General features: G+C 34.3%; 1 protein-coding gene across 1 annotated transcript in view; it reads left to right on the forward strand.

Moving 5' to 3' along the window:
• Positions 1–24,186, forward strand: part of GBE1 (1,4-alpha-glucan branching enzyme 1) — a 274,759-nt gene that overhangs the window by 187,549 nt on the left and 63,024 nt on the right. Inside the window, exons 8-12 of the mRNA XM_053667205.1 lie at positions 975–1,090; positions 3,657–3,784; positions 7,442–7,540; positions 12,942–13,052; positions 19,121–19,292. Of these exons, the coding sequence (XP_053523180.1) occupies positions 975–1,090; positions 3,657–3,784; positions 7,442–7,540; positions 12,942–13,052; positions 19,121–19,292 (626 nt within the window). The remainder of the gene's footprint in view (positions 1–974; positions 1,091–3,656; positions 3,785–7,441; positions 7,541–12,941; positions 13,053–19,120; positions 19,293–24,186) is intronic.

Raw genomic sequence — 24,186 nt, forward strand, 5'->3', positions numbered from 1 at the left:
CTGGGTTAAGCATCTGTGTACACTGTTACTGCTTTGTCATTAAACTAAATGAGGTATTAAAGTCTTAAAACCACAGTTATAATTAGATAGAGAACTCGAGCATAATTGTGTGCCTAAAGAAAATACTAATTGATGGTGCCCGTTCTCAATTGTCCGAAATAGGCTTGTCTCATGTGGTGTTTTTAATTGAGTTATAATAATTCTTCAGTACATTTTCCTCTTTTATGGATGTAGGACACTTTAACTTGTAAAACATTTTACTTTATTAAGCATGTGTATTTTAGTAATTAGCTTTTGTTTTTTCACTCGCACAAAATAATAATCTAGTAAGTATAATACTGCTTCTTATGTGATTGATTTTAAGTCTTTATTTTTTCTTTTACTTTTTACTCTGAAATGTATTTGTTTGAAATTATAGAATGGGGAAATATTTTAAGCTGACAAACATGGAAGGCAGTTTTTCCTCTGATAGTGGAATTATATTTTTAAAAGGAGAAACTACACATTACATATTACATGTAAAATGGTTATATTACATATAAAATCCTGTGGAAAATTCAGAGATAAGCAACAGGTTGGGTTTTCTTGGTATTGTTTTTTTTTTTTTTTTTTTTTTTTGGTTTATGATACACACTACCATACAGTATCACTTTATGGTTGCTGAGAACACAACACTGAACAAGACAGAGTCCCTGCATTTTGGACCTAACCTACACGCATTTTCTCAGGTTTTTTTTTTAGATATTAAGTGATTTTGTGGCTAAACAAATTTACTAATTTTCTTTTTGGAATGAGTTTCATCAAACAAGATAAATATTAGTAGTTCTGGTTTTTATAGGATATATTTCTTGAACATCATTATTCTTAAGATAGAGATTTATAATTTTAATTAATACTCTTAGCAATTAATATATAATAATTGAGAAAATATCGTATACTGTTGTACTTAACTATATATTTCTCTAATATTTTAGCTGGGAAGTTTTAAGATTCCTTTTGTCGAACATAAGATGGTGGTTGGAAGAATATGGCTTTGATGGATTTCGTTTTGATGGCGTTACGTCCATGCTCTATCACCACCACGGGATGGGTAGGTAATCTGGTCAAACTCAGATATCACTAATGATTCTATGGAGTTTTCTCACTGGCAGATTGCAACCAGGTCTGGGTTCAGTTACAGAAGCTGCAATAAGTATAACTATTGGCTTGATTATTATTATTTCTAATCTATGCATTTCCTCTAGTTACTTCTGGTCCTTTTTTGGAAGAGGTTCTGTATAAATACATTTTATAAATAAATGAAAGATAATGATTTTTTGTTAAATATATGTATTTAATAATATGCTACTTTTAACATGTAGCTTTCTTCTAAAATGTTGTTTAAGGAAACCTTTTTTTGCAGCACTCTCAGAATGGGAACATGACAGCATTTATGATGAAGATAAATAACAAAAATAATAAATGAGAACATTTGTGAATGTGTAGGTTCCTGCATATTAAACCTTAAAGAAAATATGCATAATGTATTATATATATAACATTCTCAGTTTAAATTAAATTATAAATTAATTTATAATAAAAACATTGAACAGAGTTTTGCAATTTAAAAGTTATATAAAGAAATAAGACCACAGAATTGAATTCTTCAGTAGATAACAGGTCAAACAATTATATTTTAGAAATCAAATATTTTACCAGCAACAACCAATCCAAAAAAACAGAGACTCTCAGTCTTGAAAAGTGGCTGCTTAGGAAAGAAGCTGTGTTCAAAATGTGGTGTTGTCTTTAAAACCTGCAGCACAGTCTTGGAGATGTTCCCTTGAAATGTTGCTTCGCACAAAGTTGAACCTGTAAAACCTGGCAGGTTTCATTAATATCTTTCAGTTGGAGAGTTGCTTATTTAAAGGATGAAGAAGAGAAGCATGGCAAAATTCAAGAAAGATTTTCTACCAAATTAAAATATCCCCATGTGCCTGCAGAACTTCCTTCAGATGAGGGTTAGGAATTTTCCAAGGAAATATGGGATTGAGGAAATGAACTGGAATCTATGCATATGGGATAGACTTCTAACCCTGTGGAAGTCATGGCTGGTCTGAGAGATTCAAACAAAGAGATCTATGCTCTAAAATGTCTCACCTAATAGGTAAAAACGGTAAAGAAAAGGATTCTAAGTTACCTAGTTTTCCCCTTTCGAATGATGACAAAAACATCTGGAACAGTACTGCGAAAGAACACATACTTGGAAAAAATGAGATTAACAATTAACATTAAGACACAGGGTGTTTAAGTTCATAAAATTCAGTGGTAAGGAGAAATTCATTAGATGATAACCAGGAAGAAAAATGAATTTACCTGCATGGTTGAAAAAAGTGGCTGGGTCTACTGCTCTGTTGCCAATAGCAATGCCCATAAAATTCATAGGGAAACAAAGTGTGACTGAGGAATTTGATAGTTGAAGAGCCATTGGGGTACAGATTTGAAAGACCTTAAGAAATAAAAATTCCATAATTACACTTGAAAATATCCTCAGTGATGGAATTCTATAAAAAAGAATTATTTAAAATAAATAACTTAAGAGTTATAGGGAAGCAGGGTAGAAAATGTAGGCATTGAGCACTAATTTGACTTAACCAAAAGAAGTGTAAACAACTGAAGTAATAGAAAATAAATTGTATATCTCAATAACTGAAATAAGGGACCAAAATTAGGAGATGAAAAAGAGAAGGTAGAAAGATGTTAGAGAGTGTTAATTTTTTTTGTAATCACAGGCAATCCATATTGTATAACTCAAAGCACATATTTAAAATAATATACACATTATGCCTCAATTTTATGATGGTTTTCATATTTGCTTTTCTTTACTTTTACTCCTTTCTTTACTTTGCTTAACACAACATGTATATAAAATTTGAAATTTAGAATTCCTTTCACTATCATTTCAATTTCTTTTTCTGCTATACAACTCAATTAAAATTTTGCCCTGGCTGGTGTAGCTCAGTGGATTGAGCACAGGCCTGAAAACCAAAGGATCACAATTCAATTCCCAGTCAGGGCACATGCCTGGGTTGCAGGCCAGTTCCTAGAAGCAGATGCATGAGAGGCAACCATACATTAGTATTTACCTCTCTCTCCCCTCCTTCTCTAAAGATAAATAAATAAAATCTTTAAAAAGTTAAATAGAGAACAAGGGGATAGTGACCAGAGGGGAGAAGGAAGGGAAGTTAAGGGGAAAAAGGGGGAGGGATTTGGAGGAACAAATAGGAAGGACACAGGGACGAGAACTAAGGGGGGGGAGGAAATGGGAGGGAGGTGGGGAGCAAGGGGCAGGGGAGGCTGGGATGGGAAAAATAGACAAAAAACTGTACTTGAAAAATAACTAAATAAAATTAAAAAAAAAAGTTAAATTAAAATTATAGATCAAAGTGTCTTATTTATTTACTTTTATAAAACAAAAACTGAATTGCAGGATTGTTGATATGGAATACTCTTCTAACTTAGATCATATATTTACGATGATAACATTATGTGGTTTTGAGGCTCATTACACTTTGCTATAACAAATCTGATATCAACATACTACTAAATGGTAGTGAAATTTGTGTAGAGTTAAGACTCGCATGTTAACAATACACTTACGCTGATTTTATGTTTTCTAGGTCAAGGTTTTTCAGGTGATTATAATGAGTATTTTGGACTGCAAGTAGATGAAGATGCCTTGATTTATCTCATGTTGGCAAATCATTTGATTCATACATTGTATCCAGAGTCTATAACAGTCGCTGAGGTAAAGCTATAGTGATCTCTAGCCTCTAACCCCCTTTAATATAGAACATTTTGTCAGCCTGCAATATTTGAATAATTAATCTCAAGTTGTCAATAATTGCCTAACTGAAATTATACCCTGACTACAGTGCAGCTACCATGTATGCATGACACATTATGTAGAATTCACTGTTTGCCTTCTAGGAGATAGTGTACACTAATTACTTGTCACCATTTCATTGTTAAAGGAATAAATGCCAATGGTCAGAAAGCAAAATGTCCTAATTAGTGGGCAGGTTCTTCTGCCATAAGACCTTCAGCAAAGAAAAGAATTGAATTGAAAAGAAGTTCATTTATTTGCTTCTGTCTATTTATTTATTTTTTTCTGGTTTAATCATTAGAGATGGCGTGGATCACTGCCTGGGAGCTCCTCTGAAGCCTCTCTTGTTCTTATGCAATTACCTTTCTTGTTTATGTTACTGCTCTCCGATTGCCAAATGTTCACTGGTTATTCATGATCACTGAATGTTCATGATTAACTGTCCCAAAGCTGCACTGTAATGATATAATTCGGTATATGCATAATTGACAATTCCCCTCTTGGTGATAAATGTGATAAATTAAGAAGTTTGCTAAATGCTTATGCTAATTTAGATTTAGCACTAAACTCCCTCTGGTTTCCTGAGTCTTCTGACTAGAAATTATTATTGAAATTGCATTCAGTATGTTAAAACTGTTCTATACAAAGTACAGTGGTCGTCATATAAAAATAATAAGACCGTTGTTAAAAGATTCAGAGTTAGGGTGTATTTTCACATTGTTGGCCTTTAGTTTATTTGAATGAAATGTAGTAGTTAATGATTATCTCCTTTCTGTAGTATTTATTATTGATATATCATTTTTTCTCATTCGTTATTTCTCAAAACCCTAAATCCCCAAATAGTTGTTATGATTTTCTGCACAGAAAAGTTCTCTCTTTAGTCCTTTTCAATATAAATATCTTCAAGGAATAAAGCTATGGGTCTTAAATCCCAGGAATATATTCTTATATAGAATTTTTGAAAACCCAACCATCGTAATACCATTTTGGTACCAGTATTAATTCCACACTCTTTATCTATCTACATTTGACCATAGCTTGTAAGTCTTGCTAATAATTTGTGCTGACTATCTTTTAACATCAATCACAGTGTGTTTTAAACTTTTAGTTTGCCTTTTATACATTTTCACATTATCTTTCAAACATCAAAAATTTAATTAATTATTTTGTTGATTATATTTATGGCAATTCAAAGCAGAGATATTGTATATGACAAATTACTATAAATAACTAATGGCACAAATCAATTTTCATACTGGAAAAAAAGCAATTACTTAATACATGAAACTTAAAATTGTTCCATTGATCTCTTCATTCATTTCAAGTAAAACAATTCCATCATCCAGGGAGCCCTTGTCTGATTATCGGTGTTTCTACCAATGAAACTTTGAGACTTTAGCCTACTTTATATTACTTGGTTTCAGATTTTTTTAAAACAAGATATGTCTTCAATTTATTTTACTTAAATTGAAAACGACTTCAATTTCAATACATCACTTTTCTGTCTAGTGGGAGTCTCTTCAAAGCATAGAATTGATTCTCATGAACTTTTTTTGAAGAAAGGAATGTGGTATAACAAATATATAATGTAGTTTTGTATAAAATCCTATAGTAGATATTTGAATTTGTGAATAATGACATTTATTAAAATTGAAAGCTTCTTTTCTGAACTATATCTACCACTCCACATGGTTACATTTGCTATATTAATTTATTAATTTAAAATATTTTTAATTGTTAGTGCCCTTTAGATATTAAAGAATGAAAACTGTTTTAAGTTCATTTGAGAAATCTATGATTATTTCACTATGCTCTTTTGGTAGATATTAATGTTGTATATTTAAAATATGTTTATTTTAATGATATTTATGTTTACCTTCCTTCTTCTTTTAATATTTTAAAGAATAGTTATTAACTCTCCACTTTCAAAAGAGAGCTACATATATCTCATATGCATTAATGGGGAAGATTTCTGGGATTCAGATTTAGGAGTCGAGACAAATTAGTGTCCAAATATTGTTTTAGCAGACTCTATTTCCTATCAAATTATTTCTTAAAGCCAAGGTAAATATAGAATCTACCTTAATGTTTTCTTGAGAAAATTATCTTGATCTCTTGATCTTCAATACTATCCCATTACCAATCTTATAGAAACTCCTGGTCTCCTGGAAACTCTTCTCAGAAGGCCTTGTATCTCTTATTCCAAGGCCTAACATGTCTGTCTGATATTTAATACATATTCAACTAATGCTTGTAAAGAATTGAACTAGATGTCCATGAAAATGTGGCATATTTTGATAAATATAACTTCTTTTAAAATGACTTCTTTTCTGTTAACTTTCTTCTTTTACTTATTTCCCAATCATTTTTTCACTGTTATGTACTATGAAGTGCCATGTAGAAATAAGATATAATTGACAAATGTCTTGTTTCTTAGTGGATGTATGGCACCATGTATTACATTTACTTATACCTCTCATTCACAAAAGATAGCCAATTCATAAATGATTTGGGGAGACCAGAGAGGTCATGCATTTCTTTGTCCCAGCTTTTCTGTGGGGATAGTTTGGTGATGGCATTGTGGAAAAGGAAGCATTTATTTCTCAGCAAACTCATAATATGGTATTCTTTTATAGGGAGAGTTTGGTCAAGGACATAAATAAAAAAGCCTATGACATTCACAGGGAAAAGTAAATATTTCAAAGTGGATGAAGTATTAAGTATTTGAGATAAAATAGTACAAAATAATGATAGAAAGATGTAGATCTCTCCACTGCACTTTCTCTGTACTTGAAAGAACAATGATCATAATTATATCATATTGTCACTTCATGGTAATGTGTGTATATGTATTTAGGTTGTAGTTTATGAATCTCCAAAGGTCAGATAGTATACCTTATATATCTTTAAATTCTGGAAACATATTCATTCACTCACTCAGCAGAGTCCCAGCTCTAACATTGACAAGCATATATCTTTAGAGATCCCTTCACCTCAATAAGCCTCAATTTCTGTGTCTTCTGAATGAAGAGGATCTACTGGATAACCTCAAAGGCCCTTACACTGAAAGCCATTTTCTTGCTTCACTCTTAATGTACCAACTCTACTTTCCATTTCATCAGAAGTAAGCTAAGTGAGCTAAGTGCTCACCAAATACACTCCATGCCTGATAACAAGTATAACAGATATACGCTACATGTAGTTTTGTGTTTCATGAAAGCAGCAACTAATAAAAAGTGTTCAAAGTAGTTCAAAAATCAGTCTGAGAAATCATGTTTTAGCAATAATAGTAGTACTAGTCTGTTTTCTGTGTGTGTGATAACAAAGAAAAGAAAAATATGGCCACAGGAGATCAAAGTTGTCCTGCAGTGAAGAGCATGACCCAAAACTTTACTGGGAAATGAGATACGCTATCACAGTTTTTTCTACTTTTACAAGTATACCACCAAAACTCTACAAAAATATATGCTTATGTCCTTAAATCTTGTTTTCATTCATTGGCCTTATCTTTACTGTCAGAGGACATTTAGTAAAAATCTGAGTAGTGTGAACTCATGATACCGATATCCTTTGTTTTAGGATGTATCAGGAATGCCAGCTCTGTGTTCTCCAATTTCCCAGGGAGGGTGTGGCTTTGACTATCGATTAGCCATGGCAATTCCAGATAAATGGATTCAGGTGAGAGTTCCTGTAAATATTTTTTGTGTATGTGGACAGTATGTATTATGCTGGCTTATTTATTTTTTATATTTTATCTTAGTTGTGATTATTAGTTACAGATATTACAAATGAAGTACTAAATTCTCCCATAAGTGTGTTAATTCTTGTGCTTCTCAAAATTCTAAAAGTTCTAATATAAAGTATTCATAGTTGCCCTATCTAGGCAAGTGGAGAAATATGATTAATGTAAGGTCAGCTGTGGAATTATCAATGCAATTCTATAAAACTTTAGTACACTATATTTAAAACATGTTAAATTTTATCAAAGTAACTATTTCTGCTTTCAAATTATCAGTTAATGTAGAAGTTACTCCTTAATTCCTAGTACTTGCTTCACAGTATGGTCTTTTCTCAGCATGTTTGGATTCACCCAGTTCTTCATTCAGTATTTAGAAGTCCTTAGCATGTGTTAATAACTAGAAATGAATAATTGTACATAACACCTTATACATCATTTCTAATACAATTGTATTAAACTTAATGACAGTTCAAGCAGTTGAGAATTGCATCTTGTTTTATTTAATGTGTGCCTATAAGACTAAATGTGTTACATACACTTAGATAGGGTATAGAACATTTTTGAATGGCCAGTTCCATTAATCATAGGCTGAATATGGCTAAGGAGTCAGATATGTATCAAATAATCATAGCTTTCTGACAAGCCCTTTTGTACAGACATGAACTGATGCCATGAGATCACAGTGTTAGAATTGCTTGACTTCCATAGAAACACCACAGAACCTCCTCCGAAGGAAGTGGTAATTGCAGTCATCTCTTAACTGTCTTTCCTGGGGCCCAGGGCAATTTGTGCAATGTGCAGCTGTGGCATTAAAACCCTACCAATACAATTTCTGCTTCTCCATTTATAAAGACTCCTCAAACATTGTCAACTCAAAAAGCAAGTGACAATCTTAGAAATAAAACTAATGAGCTGAGCATCTTGCTTTGATACCTGAGAAAGTTGCTGTATATTTTTAAAACTATGCTAAGTAAAACAAGCCAGGCAGTGAGGGACAAGTACCATATGATCTCACCTTTAAGCGGGACCTAATCAACAAAACCAACTAGCAAGAAAAATATACCCAGAGACACTGAAATTAAGAGCAACCTGACAGTAACCAGAGGGGAGGTGGGAGGGGATAATGGGGGAAAGGGTCTTCAGGAACAACTGTAAAGGACACATGGACAAAACCAAGGGGGAGTGGAAGCAGGGGAGGGAGATGGGGATAGTTGGAATTGAGGGGAATATTGGGGGGTAAATGCAGACAACTGTATTTGAACAACAATAAAAAAAACTGGTATTGTCTTCAAGTTTCTCACCTTGGTTTAAGGTTCTTTATCCACTCATCATGTTACAATTTCTAATCCTTCATACAAACTTTTTCCCCAGCAAATGCCAAATCTTACTTTGTTAGCCTCCCACTAAAAAGCCTTCACCATTCTCCAGTCTTTGTGTAGATTTGAGAATATTTCAAGGTGTGTATCAACCTTGAATTTTTCCCAATCACTCATAATGTACATTGGGATTATTTTTCTTTTAGAACGATGGCAGTTTTTTAATTTTCAATTTACTAAACATGTAAATGCCTTATATACTGAAGGCACTGTGCTAGGCAGCACATCATACAAGTGGAAAATGTATTGTCCTGTGTTTAGCATGTGGCTATGCTATCTGTTTAAATTGTACATAATCTGAGACAGACGTCCTCTTCTGTTGCATGAAATTATTTAAAAATCTTTTGGCCTCACAAAAATAAACTCCTTAGTTAATAAAACTAAAGAGAGTTCAAATAATATTTTTTACAACTCAGTATATTCTCTGACTTTTACAAGTTGTGCATTTAATGAAATAATTGCACGAATGTCTACTATTCCCTCAAATGTCAATAAGACATGCAAGACTATTAATCCAAATGACAGTCATACCCAGAATTATGTGGCATTCATTGCAGTCTACCCATAGAGTAAGAGTTAGAGTAAATCCTAGATTCCATTTATATTTTTGTTGTTCCAAAGGAAATTATTTACTATGTTCAACTTCATGATTTAGGAATCAGTAGTTTGGATTATCATACTGTATAATCATTTACTGAACAAATATTTGCCTTTACAAAATATGGGTAACATGCTTTAATTTTATTTGATAATTTTCATTATCTAATAACTGCTTATGTAAGAGTTGTATAAGTAAATTGAATTCATTAATTTCATTAATTCTACTACTTATTGTATACCTATTTATTATATAAATATGCTTTAATTAAACATGCTGTATTGAGAAAATTATAAATTCATATGCAGTTATAAGAAATAATACAGTGATATCCTCTAACTAGTTTTCCCCACCCCTCAATGGGTAACAGTTTTGCAAAGCTATAGTATGATATCACCACCAGGATGCTGATCTGGATGGAATCAAGATTCGGAACCCTTCCACCACCGCAGGGTTCCTTGTATTGCCATTACAACCACACCTACATCCCCTGCCCCCCAATCACTTTGTAAGCTGTGGCAACTACTGCTGACCTCCATTTCTATAATTTTGTCATTTTAAGAATGTAATATAAATAGAATCATACACTATGTTACCTTTCTAGATATTAATATTTCACTCAGAAAAGTTCTCTGGATATTCATGCAGGTTCTATCAGTTGTATGTCAGTTCTCTATTGCTTTTTACTGCTGAATAGTAGTCTGTGGTATGGATATACCACAATTTGTTTAATTATTTGCCCATTGAAAGACATCCGGATGGTTTCTAGGTTTGGGCTATTATAATAAAAGCTGCTAGCTTATTTTATTTTTGTTTTTCTTTTGTTTTTGGCTTTTTCCAGCTTCTAAAAGCCACCTGTATTCCTTGACTCTTGGCCCTTTCTTTCATCTTCAAAGCCAGCAGGGTAGCATGTTAAGTCTCCATCTTATACCCATAAGTCACGTCTCCTTTTTAGAAAGATCTCTGTAATTACATTGGTATCCACATTTTGGACATTAGGATGTGAACATCAGTGGCTGACCATTACTCTATTATTCTGCCGGACAGTCTGCGCTCTAGTGCTCAGCAATTCAGAAAGATATTGTGAGGGATGGGCAAGCACGTCTGAATGCTGCAGGGAAAAAATCAACAAAGGAAGATACAAGTGAGCCCGAACCCAATTTCTGGTACCAAATCTGCATTAGTTTTCTCTTGCTGCCTAACAAATTACTACAAACTTGGCATCTTAAAACATTACTCCGTTATTATCTCATGTGTCTTCAGAGGGCATCCATCATATTCAAAGGTTCCCTCATACACACTCTCACAGGGGTATCCAAACCATGGCCCATGAATCACATGTAGCCCAGGAAGGCTATGAATAAGGCCCAACACAAAATTGTAAATTTACTTAAGACATTACGAGATATTTTTGTGATTATGTATCACGAGTTATTTAATGTGTGGTCCCGGACAACTTTTCTTCTTCCAGTGTGACCCAGAGATGCCAGAAGGTTGGACACCTCTGGAAAGGATCACACAAAGGTGTGACTAATAGGGAACAGGAATCACGAAGGCCAGCCCAGAATTCTGCCTATCACAGAATGCAATGGATACTTTCAACAGAGAAATAAGCCTATGCAGAAAGAGTGTAAAAGAAAAGAGGCTATTTTGAGTATGTAACTTTGAGGAGCACCAGCTTCTTATTGGACAGGCAGAAGAAGAGACTGCAGAATGCCTAGAGTAATGGGCAAGCAAAACAAGAGTTCAAAGTGGTGGGCTAGGAAGGAAAGCATTTCGTGGGGAGGGAAAGGGTCAGCCTTGTTAACATGTACAGCTCGTAAGTATTAGCCTGAAAGCATTCACTGACCTGTGAAACAGTGATCTGTGATCTTGACAAGGGCATTCGCAGTAAAGTGGTGTTAAACGGGCAGAAGGCACAGTGACGGCTGTGTGGGAAAGTGAAGACAGAAATGTGTGGTCTGTTCAGATAATTATTTCATAATAACTAGTCTTTAAACTTTTATATATTTTTAAATTTATTTATTTTATTGTTTTTGCTATTATAGTTGTCCCTGATTTTTCTCCCTTTACCCACCTCCACTAAGCCCCATCCTCTCCCCTTTCTATTCAGTTCCCACATTGTTGTCCTTGTCCACGAGTTGTGTATATACATTCTTAAGTTAGTCCCTTCACTGTCTTTCATCACATCCCATCATCCTTTCTGGCAGCTCTTAGTCTGTTTCATGTATCTAAGTCTCTGTTGTTATTTTATTCATTAGTTTATTGTGTTCATTAGATCCCACATGTACATGAGATCATGTGGTGCTTGTCTTTCACTGACTGGTTTAATTCGTGTAGTATAATATTCTCTAGTTCTATCCATGCTTTTGCAAAATATGAGTTTATTCTTTTTTACTGCTGTGTAGTATTCCATTGTGTAAAGGTACCACAGTTTTTATATCCACTCAACTATTGATAGGCACTTATCCAAATCTTGGCTATTGTAACTAGCACTGCTATGAACATGAGGGTATATAAATTCTTCCAAATTGGTGTTTGGGGATTCTTAGGGTATATTCCCAGCATAGAATCTCTGGGTCAAAAGACACTTCCATTGTTAATTTTTTTTAGGAGATTCTATATGCTTTCCACAGTGGCAGTACCAATCTGCATTCCTACCAACAATACAGAGAAGTTCCCTTTCTCCACATCCTTACCAGCACTTGTTGATTTATTGATGATAGCTATTCTAACAGGTATAAGGTGATATCTCATCAAGGTTTTAATTTGCATATCTCTGATGGTTAGTGACATTAAGCATTTTTATGTGTTTATTGGCCATCTGTATGTCCTCTTTGGTGAAATGTCTATTCAGGTTTTTTTGCTCATTTCTTAATTGAGTTGTTTGCCTTCCTGGTGTTAAGTTGTATTAGTTCTTTGTATATTTTGGAAAATAAACAACAAAAGAAGCTAATTTTTTTATCCAGCCTAAAAATTTAAGAAGTATGTTTCTGCTTTGTGAAAGTTACCAAAAGGTGTATTGACAATAATACTTTTCTTGTAGTTATTAATCAAGAGGTAGCAGTTGTTAAAGGGGAAAAAAAGGTTGCAAAAATCCTAAAGTGCAATGATCAAACCATCTGCACAAATGTAACAATACATACACACATACACACACTCACACACACACACTACACCACTGTCATTTGCACAGTCTGCTTAAAAGCTGTGATTTCAGAAAGTTTCAACATACATCTTTGTTACATGGGTGTGCTTGTATCTGTGTGCCAGATAATATGGATTGATATGATGTATACCCTAATGTTGGAATTTAATGTAAGTATAATAATGGCTTATACAAATTAAACCCTCTCTTGCATCTAGCTACTTAAAGAGTTTAAAGATGAAGATTGGAATATGGGCAATATAGTGCACACACTCACAAACAGACGCTACCTTGAAAAGTGCATTGCTTATGCAGAAAGCCACGATCAGGTAAATGGATATTTGTGTAAATCCATCTCTCTCTCTCTCCCCCATCCCATCTATGTGCTCTCTGCCCATGTGTGTGTTTGTATTTATTAACATACTTAAACATAAATTTCTTTAGTTCAATACAGTTAATGTAACTCATTATATGTATCTATGTACATCTGTGTCTATATGTGAAAACTACTTACATTTGAAAAACATTTTAAATTATTTTGTAGGACTATAAATTCTAGCTTCAAAATATGCCATTTTTATCCTGTCAAAGTCTAATTAAAAGATTGTAAATGAAACTTGCAAGTGTTATCTTACATGTTTTTCTTTGTTGTAACGAGAGGAATATCAATGCTAATCTGGGTTAATTTTAATTTCCTTTCTTGGTTTCCTTCCAGAGGTTTTCTTTTATGCCTTTGGACAGGCTTTTATCATTTTTTTTCTTCCATCACTAAAATCTCTTGTTTTTTGATCACTGTCCCCTGAGCTACAGTCCAGCTTCTCTAAGGCAGCCTGAAGTATTTTCCAAAAAGCAGAGCTTATTTTGTCATCCCAGATCTTCTGAGTGAAGCTTGCCGTTCAAGGCCACGTATAACCCGACATGAGCCAGAGTTTCACTTTCATTCTCTACTCAGCTCAGCAAGCAGTCCGTTCTTCAGTAAAATTCTCACTCACTCCTGAATGGGCTTCCTCATTCCAGTTGTGTCCTTTGCCCACACAGCTAGGAATGCCTGCTTCACCTGGGAAGCTCCTGTGAAAGACCCAATGCTCTGTAACACGTTGCCTCTGAAGCCTTCATCTAGCTGTCTAAACATACATAAATTAAAAATATATATGGGCCTCAAAAATTATTTTACAAAACATCTCGTAAGTATATAAAGTTAGGAGCAATCTATGATTGGATTATGGAACTATAGATAGAATAGGTAATTAAACTAAGTATAAATTATATTAGACATGAATGTATTTTTAAGGAAAAGAAAAAGAATAGTTGCTCCATCATCTACGTTCTCATTATGTTTAGGCAGAAAATCTGCTTTTATACCTTTGTATTTCTAGCCTTGATACCATGACTGCTCCACTTAGTCACTCAATAAATATAAATAAATGGGGGGGGAGGCCATTTAGGTTTTTAAAGTTACCTTTATAAACATAAAGAACATAAAAATGTAATTTTTATACATTAAAAATGAGACAGGGAAGAGTTTTGAATTATTTGCTGTATATGTACTAAGATAATTAAAGCTTAAAAATAAGTTTCTCTGTTATTGCAGCAGAAATTGACAGGTGGTCCTTCAGGTGTCTTCTCTAATTATTAAGAAAGTAGAAGTAGATCAAGGTCAGCTACAAAGACTCACAGGCCAAATTCTGCTTGCTTTCTATTTTTGTCAAGTTATTTAGAACACAGCCGTGCTCATTTGTTTTCGTTGTGTGTATGGCTGCTTTTAAGTCGTCGAGACAGAGTAAGTGTCCCATAACACCTAAAATATTTATGATTTGGCTTTTACAGAAAGTTTGCTGACTCATGAACTAGACATATGCTAAATTTTGCACCTTTCAATCAGAGGACTGCTATCTTTTCCATTTAAATTGGCTGCAGAGCAGAACAAATAAACATGAAAAAAAACACAGAACCAAACTATTGCAGAATAATGAATGAGTCATAGTAACTTAAAGGTGTGTGGAACAACCAAACAAATACATAACAATATGAAAACTAAAATACATGCCCAAATTATATCTCTCTATCAGCAATTCCTAGCAGTCATAGCACATTTTGAGCTTCTAATATGTACTTATTTATTATGAATGAATAGAATTAACAAACTGAAGATGAAACTGATAGATTTCTCTCATAATTTTCCTCCAAAATGTATTGAAACTATGAATTTACCAAGAATTATTTTATATTTAAAGATTCAAGTAATTTTTTCTTGTAATTCAAATTGTCAAGCATTTATAAAAAGATGCATGTTGTCTAGTTCTTTTTAAAAGCAAATATATAAATAAATCTACTAAAAATGATCAATATACAGGGTGGGGTGAGTCAAAAGTAGGTTTATGGTTGTGAGTATGTGAAAAAGAATTTGTTCTTGTATTTTATATATTGTTGTATTATTTTCCATATGAACAACTGTAGACCTACTATTTCTCCACCCTGTGTATTACAAAATGAATAATATAGAAATATATACATAATTAGCCCTGGCTGGTGTGGCTTAGTGGACTGAGTACTGGCCTGCAAACCAAAGGATCACCAGTTTGATTCCCAGTCAGGGCACATGCCTGGGTTGCAGGCCAGGTCCCCAGTATGGAGTTGGCGAGAAGCAACCACACATTACTGCGTCTGTTCCTCTCTTTCTTTCTCTCTTCCCCTCTCTCTAAAAATAAACAAATAAAATTTTTAAAAAAAGAAATATGTACATAATAGTCAAAATCTAACAGAACTTGTCAGAATGATTTTATAATAGAATCAAAGATTAATGAAATAAACAGCTACACCTAACATATAATTAATTCAAAATAAGTGGGGGGGACCAATTGTTTAAGAAATAATGCTGCCCAATCAACATTTAACAAATATATTTATATTTTATGTGCATTGTTTTCAAACATTTTTTAGCAGTAGACCCTAGTTTTAAACTATATAGAACTCTATGTTATATGTCAGACTGAAGATGCATTTTGTTGGTACATGTATTAGTCTTGTAGGGATGCCACAGGGTGGCTTAAATAATAAATTTGTTTCTCATAGATCTGAAGGCCAGAATTACAGGATCAAGGTATCACAGGTTTAGTTCCTCCTGGGGCCTCTCTCCTAGGTTTTCAGATGTCATGTTCACTCTGTGTCCTTACCTGGACTTCTTCTGTGCGCATTCATCCCTGGTGTTTTTTCCTCTTCCTGTAGGGGCACCACTCACTGGATTAGGACCTCATTTAAACTTATTACCTCTTTACCATATCTCCTAATATAGTCATATTGGAGGTTGGAAATTCACAATGTATTTTGGGGGGATGAGGTAGGGCACAACCCCCTCCATAACAGTAAACATTTTTTGTATGTTTAGATTTAAAGTATTTACCTCAAAGTTAGAGAGAGAACAAGGAGGTTGCTATCATAAAGCAAAAAAAACAAAAAAAAAAGTTGAACTCAAGTAATACAAATGAGAATACTATTTAACCAAACTTTGAATTTGATTAAATGGTAAAGTTATTGGTGAAAATGAAAAATGTGTTTTTATGGATAAAAACATATGGACTTTTTGGCCAACACAGTAAGTCCATATGTTTTTTTCCCCTTAAAATAAAAGACACATTTTTCATTTTCACCATTAACTATTGATTTGGATATTTTGAGTATGTCAGCTATCTCCCACTATTGGCTTCTGGTGGGTAGTGGCCAGATGTATTGCTAAACATCTACCAATGCATAAGACAGCCCCACAGCAAAGAATTATTTGGTCAAAATGTCAATAGTATGGAGAAATTTTGCAAACCACTTTTGACATATTCAATCAGTCACAAAACCTTCTCCATATACCGCACAATTTTTTCTCTTGCATTTCACTTGTGTTTTTACCTTTCTTGAAATAATAAAGTATAATATGCCAAAAATGTTGTGTATCTTCGTCCATCTTCAGTATTAAAGCAACTGCACAAAAATTCACTAATTTTGAAAAGTTTTTTTCTACATGCATGCTAATATGATAGCAATACAATCTAACAAAATTGTTTCAAATGAAGTTAAACACAACCAACCACTATGAGAGCCATCTTACAGGAAAAAATGAATGAACTTTTTGGCTAACCCAGTACATACCTATCATATATACACATATAAAAGATTGTTTAACTTCTGGCCAAGATTGGGGCATAGGTGGAAACACTGTGCCTCCTTGCACAACCAAAATTAAGGACAAAAAAGGTTTAGAAACAAAAATAGAACCAGAACAGACAGAAAATTGAACCGTACAGAAGTCTGAGAACCATTCAACCAGACCAGTAAGAGGGGCGGAGTTGGTGGCAGGAAAAGACAATGTCTGCCAGACCCTGGAGTGCAGGTGGAGCAGGACTTACTGCGGTCACACAATCACATACGGATAAACTAGGCAAAAACAGGCAGCCAGAGAGACTGTGCAACCCAGGGCTCCAGCGCCAGGAAATAAAGCCTAAAAGCACTGATTTGAAAGGTGCCAGGAGAGACTCCCAGCCTCACAGGAGAATTTGTCAGAGAGACCCACAAGGTCCTAGAATGCACACAAGACCACCCACCCAAGAACCAGCATCAGAAGGGCCCAATTTGCTTGTGGGAAGTGGCACAGGGGACTGAAATCCTAGAGAGAGCTGAACAAGCATCATTGTTCCCTCTCTGACCTCTCCCCCACATACAGCATCACAACCCAGCGACTGGGTTGACCTGCCCTGGTGAACACCTAACGCTCCAGCCCTCACTAAGTAACAGGCACAACCTGACCAAAAAATTATGGCTCAAACAGAAGAACAAACCAAAGCCCCAGAGCCAATACTTTCAAGTGACCAAGAGATAGTCAACGTATCAGATGCACAGTTCAAAACACTGGTGATCAGGATGCTCACAGAACTGGTTGATTTTGGTCACAAATTAGATGAAAAAATGAAGGCTACACTAAGTGAAATGAAGGAAAATGCACAGGAAACCAATAGGGATGGAAAGAAAACGACCTCAAATCAATGGAGTGGACCAGAAGGAAGAAAGAAACAACCAAACAGAAAGTGAAGAAACAATTCACGAAAATGAGGAGAGGCTTAGGAACCTCCAGGACATCTTTAAACGCTCCGATATCCGAATTATAGGGGTACCAGAAGGGCAAGAGGAAGAGCAACACATGGAAAACTCATTTGAAAAAATCATAAAGGAGAACTTCCCCAATCTGGCAAAGGAAATAGACTTCCAAGAAGTCCAGGAAGATCAGAGAGTCCCAAAGAAAGTGGATCCAAAGAGGAACACACCAAAGTACATCATAATTACATTATCCAAGATTAAAATGGAGAGAATTCTAGAAGCAGCAAGAGAAAAGGGGACAGTCGCCTACAAAGGAGTTCTCATGAAACTGTCAGTGGATTTCTCAAAAGAGACCTTACAGGCAAGAAGGGGCTGGAAAGAAGTATCCCAAGTCATGAAATGGAAGGACCTACATCTAAGATTGCTCTATCCAGAAAAGCTTTCATTTAGAATGGAAGGGCAGGCAAAGTGTTTCTCAGATAGGATCAAGTTAGAGGAGTTCATCATCACCAAGCCCTTATTATATGAAATGTTAAAGGGACTTATCTAAGAAAAAGAAGATAAAAAAAGATGAACAGTGAAAGGACAGCAAACTCACAGTTATTAACAACCACACCTAAAACAAAAGCAAACTAAGAAGACAGCTAGATCAGGAGCAGAACCATAGAAATGAAGATCTCCTGGAGGGTTAGCAACAGGGGAGTGGGAGATGGAGAAGGGGGGAGAAGATACAGAAAATAAGTAGCATAGACTACGGGGAGAAAATAGACGGGGAAGGGCAAGAGTAGTGTGGGAAATGTAGAAGCTAAAGAACTTGTGACACATGGACATGAACTAAAGGGGGGAAGGTGGGGGAGGGAGTGTGCAGGGTGGAGGAGAATGAAGGGGGGAAATGGGACAACTGTAATGGCATAATCAATAAAATACATTATTAAAAAAGATTATTTAGAAACATAATTTTTTCAAAACAAATCCATAGTTGAGAACTATTTCAAAATCTATTTGGTATTCTCAATATTATAATAAACATTTAGTCCAATTTCATAAAATTTAAAGCATCTGCTCAATCATAATAGGTAGCTTACTGTGTTTTTCACCAAGCTCTTTTAACAATAAAAATCAGTCCAGAAACACATGTTGATCTCTAAAAGGTTTTGACAGCTCACCTTCAGTACAGAAAATAATTATTAGAATATACGTTAAGTTAATACTAATTCATACATCTATCCTACATTGTTTTCCATCCTCTGTTATTCTAGTGTGAATCATAGCTGCTTCCTCTTCTTTGCATTCATCTCAGTGATTTTCACTTCTGTAGGCACTCGTTGGGGATAAGACACTGGCATTTTGGTTGATGGATGCTGAAATGTACACCAACATGAGTGTTCTGACCCCTCTTACTCCAGTTATTGATCGTGGGATACAGCTTCATAAAATGATTCGACTTATTACTCATGCACTTGGTGGAGAAGGCTATCTCAATTTCATGGGTAAGTATTAATTGAATATATAACCCAATTTATGTTTAAAATCTTAGAACTAATACTACGTATACATAAATTATTTAGAACATTTTGATTTGGCTGTTTAGATTTAAAATATAAAATTATAACTTTATGCTTTAATATGCTGTCATGTGTAAACTGCAAAAATTAACTCTAAGACTAATACATAATGCAAAAGTAGTCTAATAGCTGGTATTTTACTTATTATTATTGACAAGTGGAGTGAACTATTTTTAAAACTTAGAATTATTCTGAATTTAATTATTTGGGGTTTATTGTAGTGTTTGCACATTAAACGTAAGAAAGATATAATTGACATGTCATGTCCTATTATTCTAGTATTAATAGTTTTTTTTGAGGAAATTGAATGCCAGTGAAAGACTTTCACATTATAAATGTAAAAGACTGGCCTAGGATATCATGATGGGTAAAAAAATATTTTAAAAAACAGGAAAAAATTACTAGTATTCAAAAATCACTATTGTCCGCAGGTTCTTGATTGAGAAAATATAGAAATCAACTGACACAGTTTTCTCTTCTATTTGATTAACAACGTCCATTGAAACATTTGAGCATTAGGAGATTTTGCAAGCATTCAGGGTAGAGAGCGGCAGAAAGATTGATAAATGCTTATGGGAGGCAGGCTGACTTTTATACAGTAAAAGACTTAGTTCTTCAAATTAAGTCATTTTCTTCTGGATGTTTTTATAAGGAATCTCAGATTGGACTTTTAAAAACTTCTTTTAGTTTCTTGAGGAAATTCCATACTGTTTTCCACAGTGGCTGCACCAGTCTGCATTCCCACCAACAGTGCACAAGGGTTCCCTTTTCCCCACAACTTCACCAGCACTTGTTTGTTCCTTTGTTAATGATGGACATTCTGACCTCTGTGAAGTGGTATCTCATCGTGGTTTTAATTTGCATCTCTCTGATGGCTAGGAGACAACCATATTTGAATATCAAAAATAAAATAAATAAATAAATAGAAAACTTCTGGTTTTTGTTCGCTTGAGGTTAGAAAGCCAAGCCCAATAAACCATACAGTAAAATTTAACTGCTTAACTGTACCTTTAGGTGCATTCCTCTTCCCTCAGGATCATAAACATGTGTTAATATTACTAACTTTCCAGGAAGTGCCCTTCCTGACCTGTGAGACTGCACATGCCAGCCAAGCCCCAGACCCAAGTCCATAAGGGACTTAGTGGGCATTGGATCCATAAGTACAATCAGCCTCAGTTCCTTAAAAATCTATTTTTCCCTGACTCGAGGAGCATCACTCACGAATGCAACTATTCCAGTAAGGTCTTAGTTGCACAATCGTTTTATTCAATTATGTTCTGATAAAAATGGTGGAGTTATGAACCTGCATAAATAACTGTCTCCATATAAAGTAAGGAGACCTGAGGGTTAGTGAGAAATTTTTTAACATTTTATTTTGTTTACAATAGCAGAGTTTTTAAAATTAGTCCAGTCTAAAGATAGTGTAAGAAAATAATGAAAAAGGCTACCTTATATACTTGGAAACTACAACACTTTTTAAAACAGAACCAAACTAAAAAAATTAAGACTTCCAAGTTTATGCAGTCAGTCCTATACAATTAATTCTTGAAGTTCACTGTCCCTGAAAATTCCAGAAATCCTGACTCAGTCTATTGCTTTAGTCTGAAAGATGTAAAAATGTACTAAATACATGACTACCTTGATATAATTAAAACTCAGAAGCCTGTACCTAAGAGTAGAGAGTGTCAGTAGTTTGAAGTAGTTAATGAGGATCTAGTCCTGGGACTGTCCTCCTTTGCTGAGGACAGTTCTAGCCTGTAGCCTATACCAGAGCCTCTAGGCAGGCATCAAAGGAAAACAGAACTTTTTGCAGAGGACAGACTTAATTAATATTGATGACTCGCAGGTAAGGAAGGGCTGATAAAAGCTCACAAGGAGAACTATTTCCTGAGTGTTAGTATTTTCTGAGGGTGTAAATCGATCATGAGCAGCTAGGACACCAACAGAGCTCCGGAACATCATAAACTGTGTGAAATGCTTATATTAATATCACATGAACTGTACATGTTCAACTGCACATGTTCAACCTGTATAGAGGCCAAATACCTATTCTCTTTTGGAAACTCTTCTCATGGAACTTGCAACAGTAACACAATCAATAAACACATTTCTAGCATATCTTTCTATAATGTCTGTAAATTGACCATACTCATGGTATCAAATCTGATTTTGAGGTTGTTCTTATATATAGAACTCAGAGATCCTTTGAAGTTTTAGTCCTGCTATTGTCCTCAAAATAAATGGCTTCTCATATTTAACTTCAATATAGCACCTTTTTAAAAAATTTCTTCTATTTTAGTATCTTAACATAAATCTTACAGTCCTATAACTTTAAAATCTGTAATTTCCAAATGGCTCTAATTTCTTATTATTTTATCAAATTTAATATTTCCACATAAACTAACATGACTTTAAATATCTATAGATATATTTTCCAATTTTCTGACCATGACTGTTTACCGGCTTTAATGGTGACAGTGTCCTCCCGCTGACCTGGAAGCCTCCCACGAATTGTCCCCTGTGGGTTTCCCCACTGATCACTTGGCTGGACCCAAACGAGTCTTCTGTCAGTTGTTGAATGTACCAGCCTTCTCCTGCCCTGAACTCTGTACTTGTTGCTGTTCTCACTCTTGGAATCCTTCCGTTCAAACACCCCCTCCCTTACCTGACCAAACCCTTTACCTGCATGTCTCAGATCCTTCCAGAGGTCTTTCCTAAAGCATCAATCTATGCTAGTTTTCCTACTATATGTTTTTATAGTGCTGCATACTTACCTTTCATGGCACTTAAGAAAATTACATTTCAAAAACTATTAAATGTATGATTCCCTTGATAAAATTAAAACTCAGTGAAAAAAGAGGTCATCTGTATCTTAGTCACCTTTATATCTTCAGGAACTAGCAGCAACTAGCACAGTAATCCAAGATATCACAAGGTTTTCACATTTTTCTGAAAGAAGATATCAAATATATATGGAACATTACCTGTATGTAATATTTTTAGCAGTTGTTCATTAGCTGCAATCACCAGTTGTAGTTTTAAGCAAAGTATTTTTTTCAAGTGGCATATAAAACATTAATATTTAAAAAAATCAAATTAAGAAATCCTTCAATACTGAAGAGCAACTTGGTTGTTTGCTCATGTTTTAGGCATTTTTAAACTTGTTAGCTATCTGGAATTTTAATTTTATTTCCCTCTAATACAGGAAGAGTGAGTTAAAGGAAGTAAAATAATGACACATTCTTGTAGGTTTTAATTAAACCATGTTTACATAAATTTGCCAGGCATGTAAATATGTTTTCTTATTAAAAATTGTTAAGATAAATAATGAATTTTCTCAGAATGATATCAATTTGACTCTTTTGGGTTTTGTTATTATTGTTCTTTTTACATTTATTATTCAGTTAGAGTTGTCCCCATTTTCCTCCCATTTTTCTCTTGTATACTGCTAATTTTGAGTTGTTTTTTTTTTAAATGTTCTACTCTGGTTCAACCAGAGGAACATTTGCTATGAACTTTTTGATTTTCTAAGTTATGTTAATTGGTAATGAATAAATACGTTTATATTTCCTATTCTGTCATATACTCATATAAAAGATTGAGATATAGAAGAGGGAAGCAGGAATAGCTAAATTATTTTTATATATTCATATTAGTGATTATAAGAGTTTATACTTTCTAATGCATGTTCATAAGCCTCATCTTACTTAATCTTCGTAAAGTTTTTCTTCTGGTATACTATGCCTCAGTTCTGAAAACACCTGGGATGAAAGGAGAGTACAAAGATGTGCTAGGGAGATGATCCAAGTCTCATTTTGCTAAAACTGCAACTCAGGGAGGTGAAGGGACATGCTAACACTATACAATTAGAAAATACAACAGCAGCTGGTTGATTGTCTTTTTCTTTTGATTTCCAGTTTGAGAAAATCAAGCAAACGTTATTCTTAGATCAATATATAGATTAGCCATGAATATTAATGAATATTAATAATTTTAATAATTAATGAATATATTTTAGGGAAATGATAGAGCATGGGGTTAAGAAAGCTATTTGAGTGCAAACCCAAGTTTTCTAGCTGCATGACCTGGGTAGGGTGCATCATCCTGGTGCCTTCATGGGCGCTTTAGGAGATGGAGTGGTGCCTGCCTCAGAGGGTTCTTTTCAAGGTAGTTTGATACAGTACATATGCAAGACTCAGAATATTGCCAGGCACAGAGATCATAACTAACTTTTAGCTAAATCTAAGCTTAATTTTTAATTAAATTTACTATTACTGTCTTTAATATCCATGGTTTCATTAAATGTATGACTCCTGAGTACTCATGTACCAATTCCACCTAAGAGTGTTTTTTACAATCTTGTCTATTTGTACATAGCTTAACAAAAAAATCCTTAAAACATTTAATTTATTTCCTCTTTAAAATATCAGAAAGGGCCCTGGCTGGTGTAGCTCAGTGGACTGAGCTTGGGCCTGTGAACCAGAGGATCGCAATTCAATTCCAAGTCAGGGCACATGCCTGGGTTGCAGGCCAGTTCCCAGCAAGGGACACACAAGAGGCAACCATACATTGATATTTCTCTCCCTCTCTCCTTCCCTTCCCATCTAAAGATAAATAAACAAATAATTATATATATATATATATATATATATATATATATATATATATATATCAGAAAGGTAACAATTATTTGTTAAAAATCAAGCAACATTTTCCCAGTTGATATTATTTGGTAAATTAAGTCATTTCTGTAGTCAGTCTCACTAATAGTAACTATTAGCATTTTTGTATTTAATTCATAGTGACATTTATGGAATAT

The sequence above is a fragment of the Artibeus jamaicensis genome, unplaced genomic scaffold (assembly GCF_021234435.1).
Source record: "Artibeus jamaicensis isolate MK-2021 breed Jamaican fruit bat unplaced genomic scaffold, CSHL_Jam_final contig_466, whole genome shotgun sequence".
NCBI lineage: Eukaryota > Metazoa > Chordata > Mammalia > Chiroptera > Phyllostomidae > Artibeus > Artibeus jamaicensis.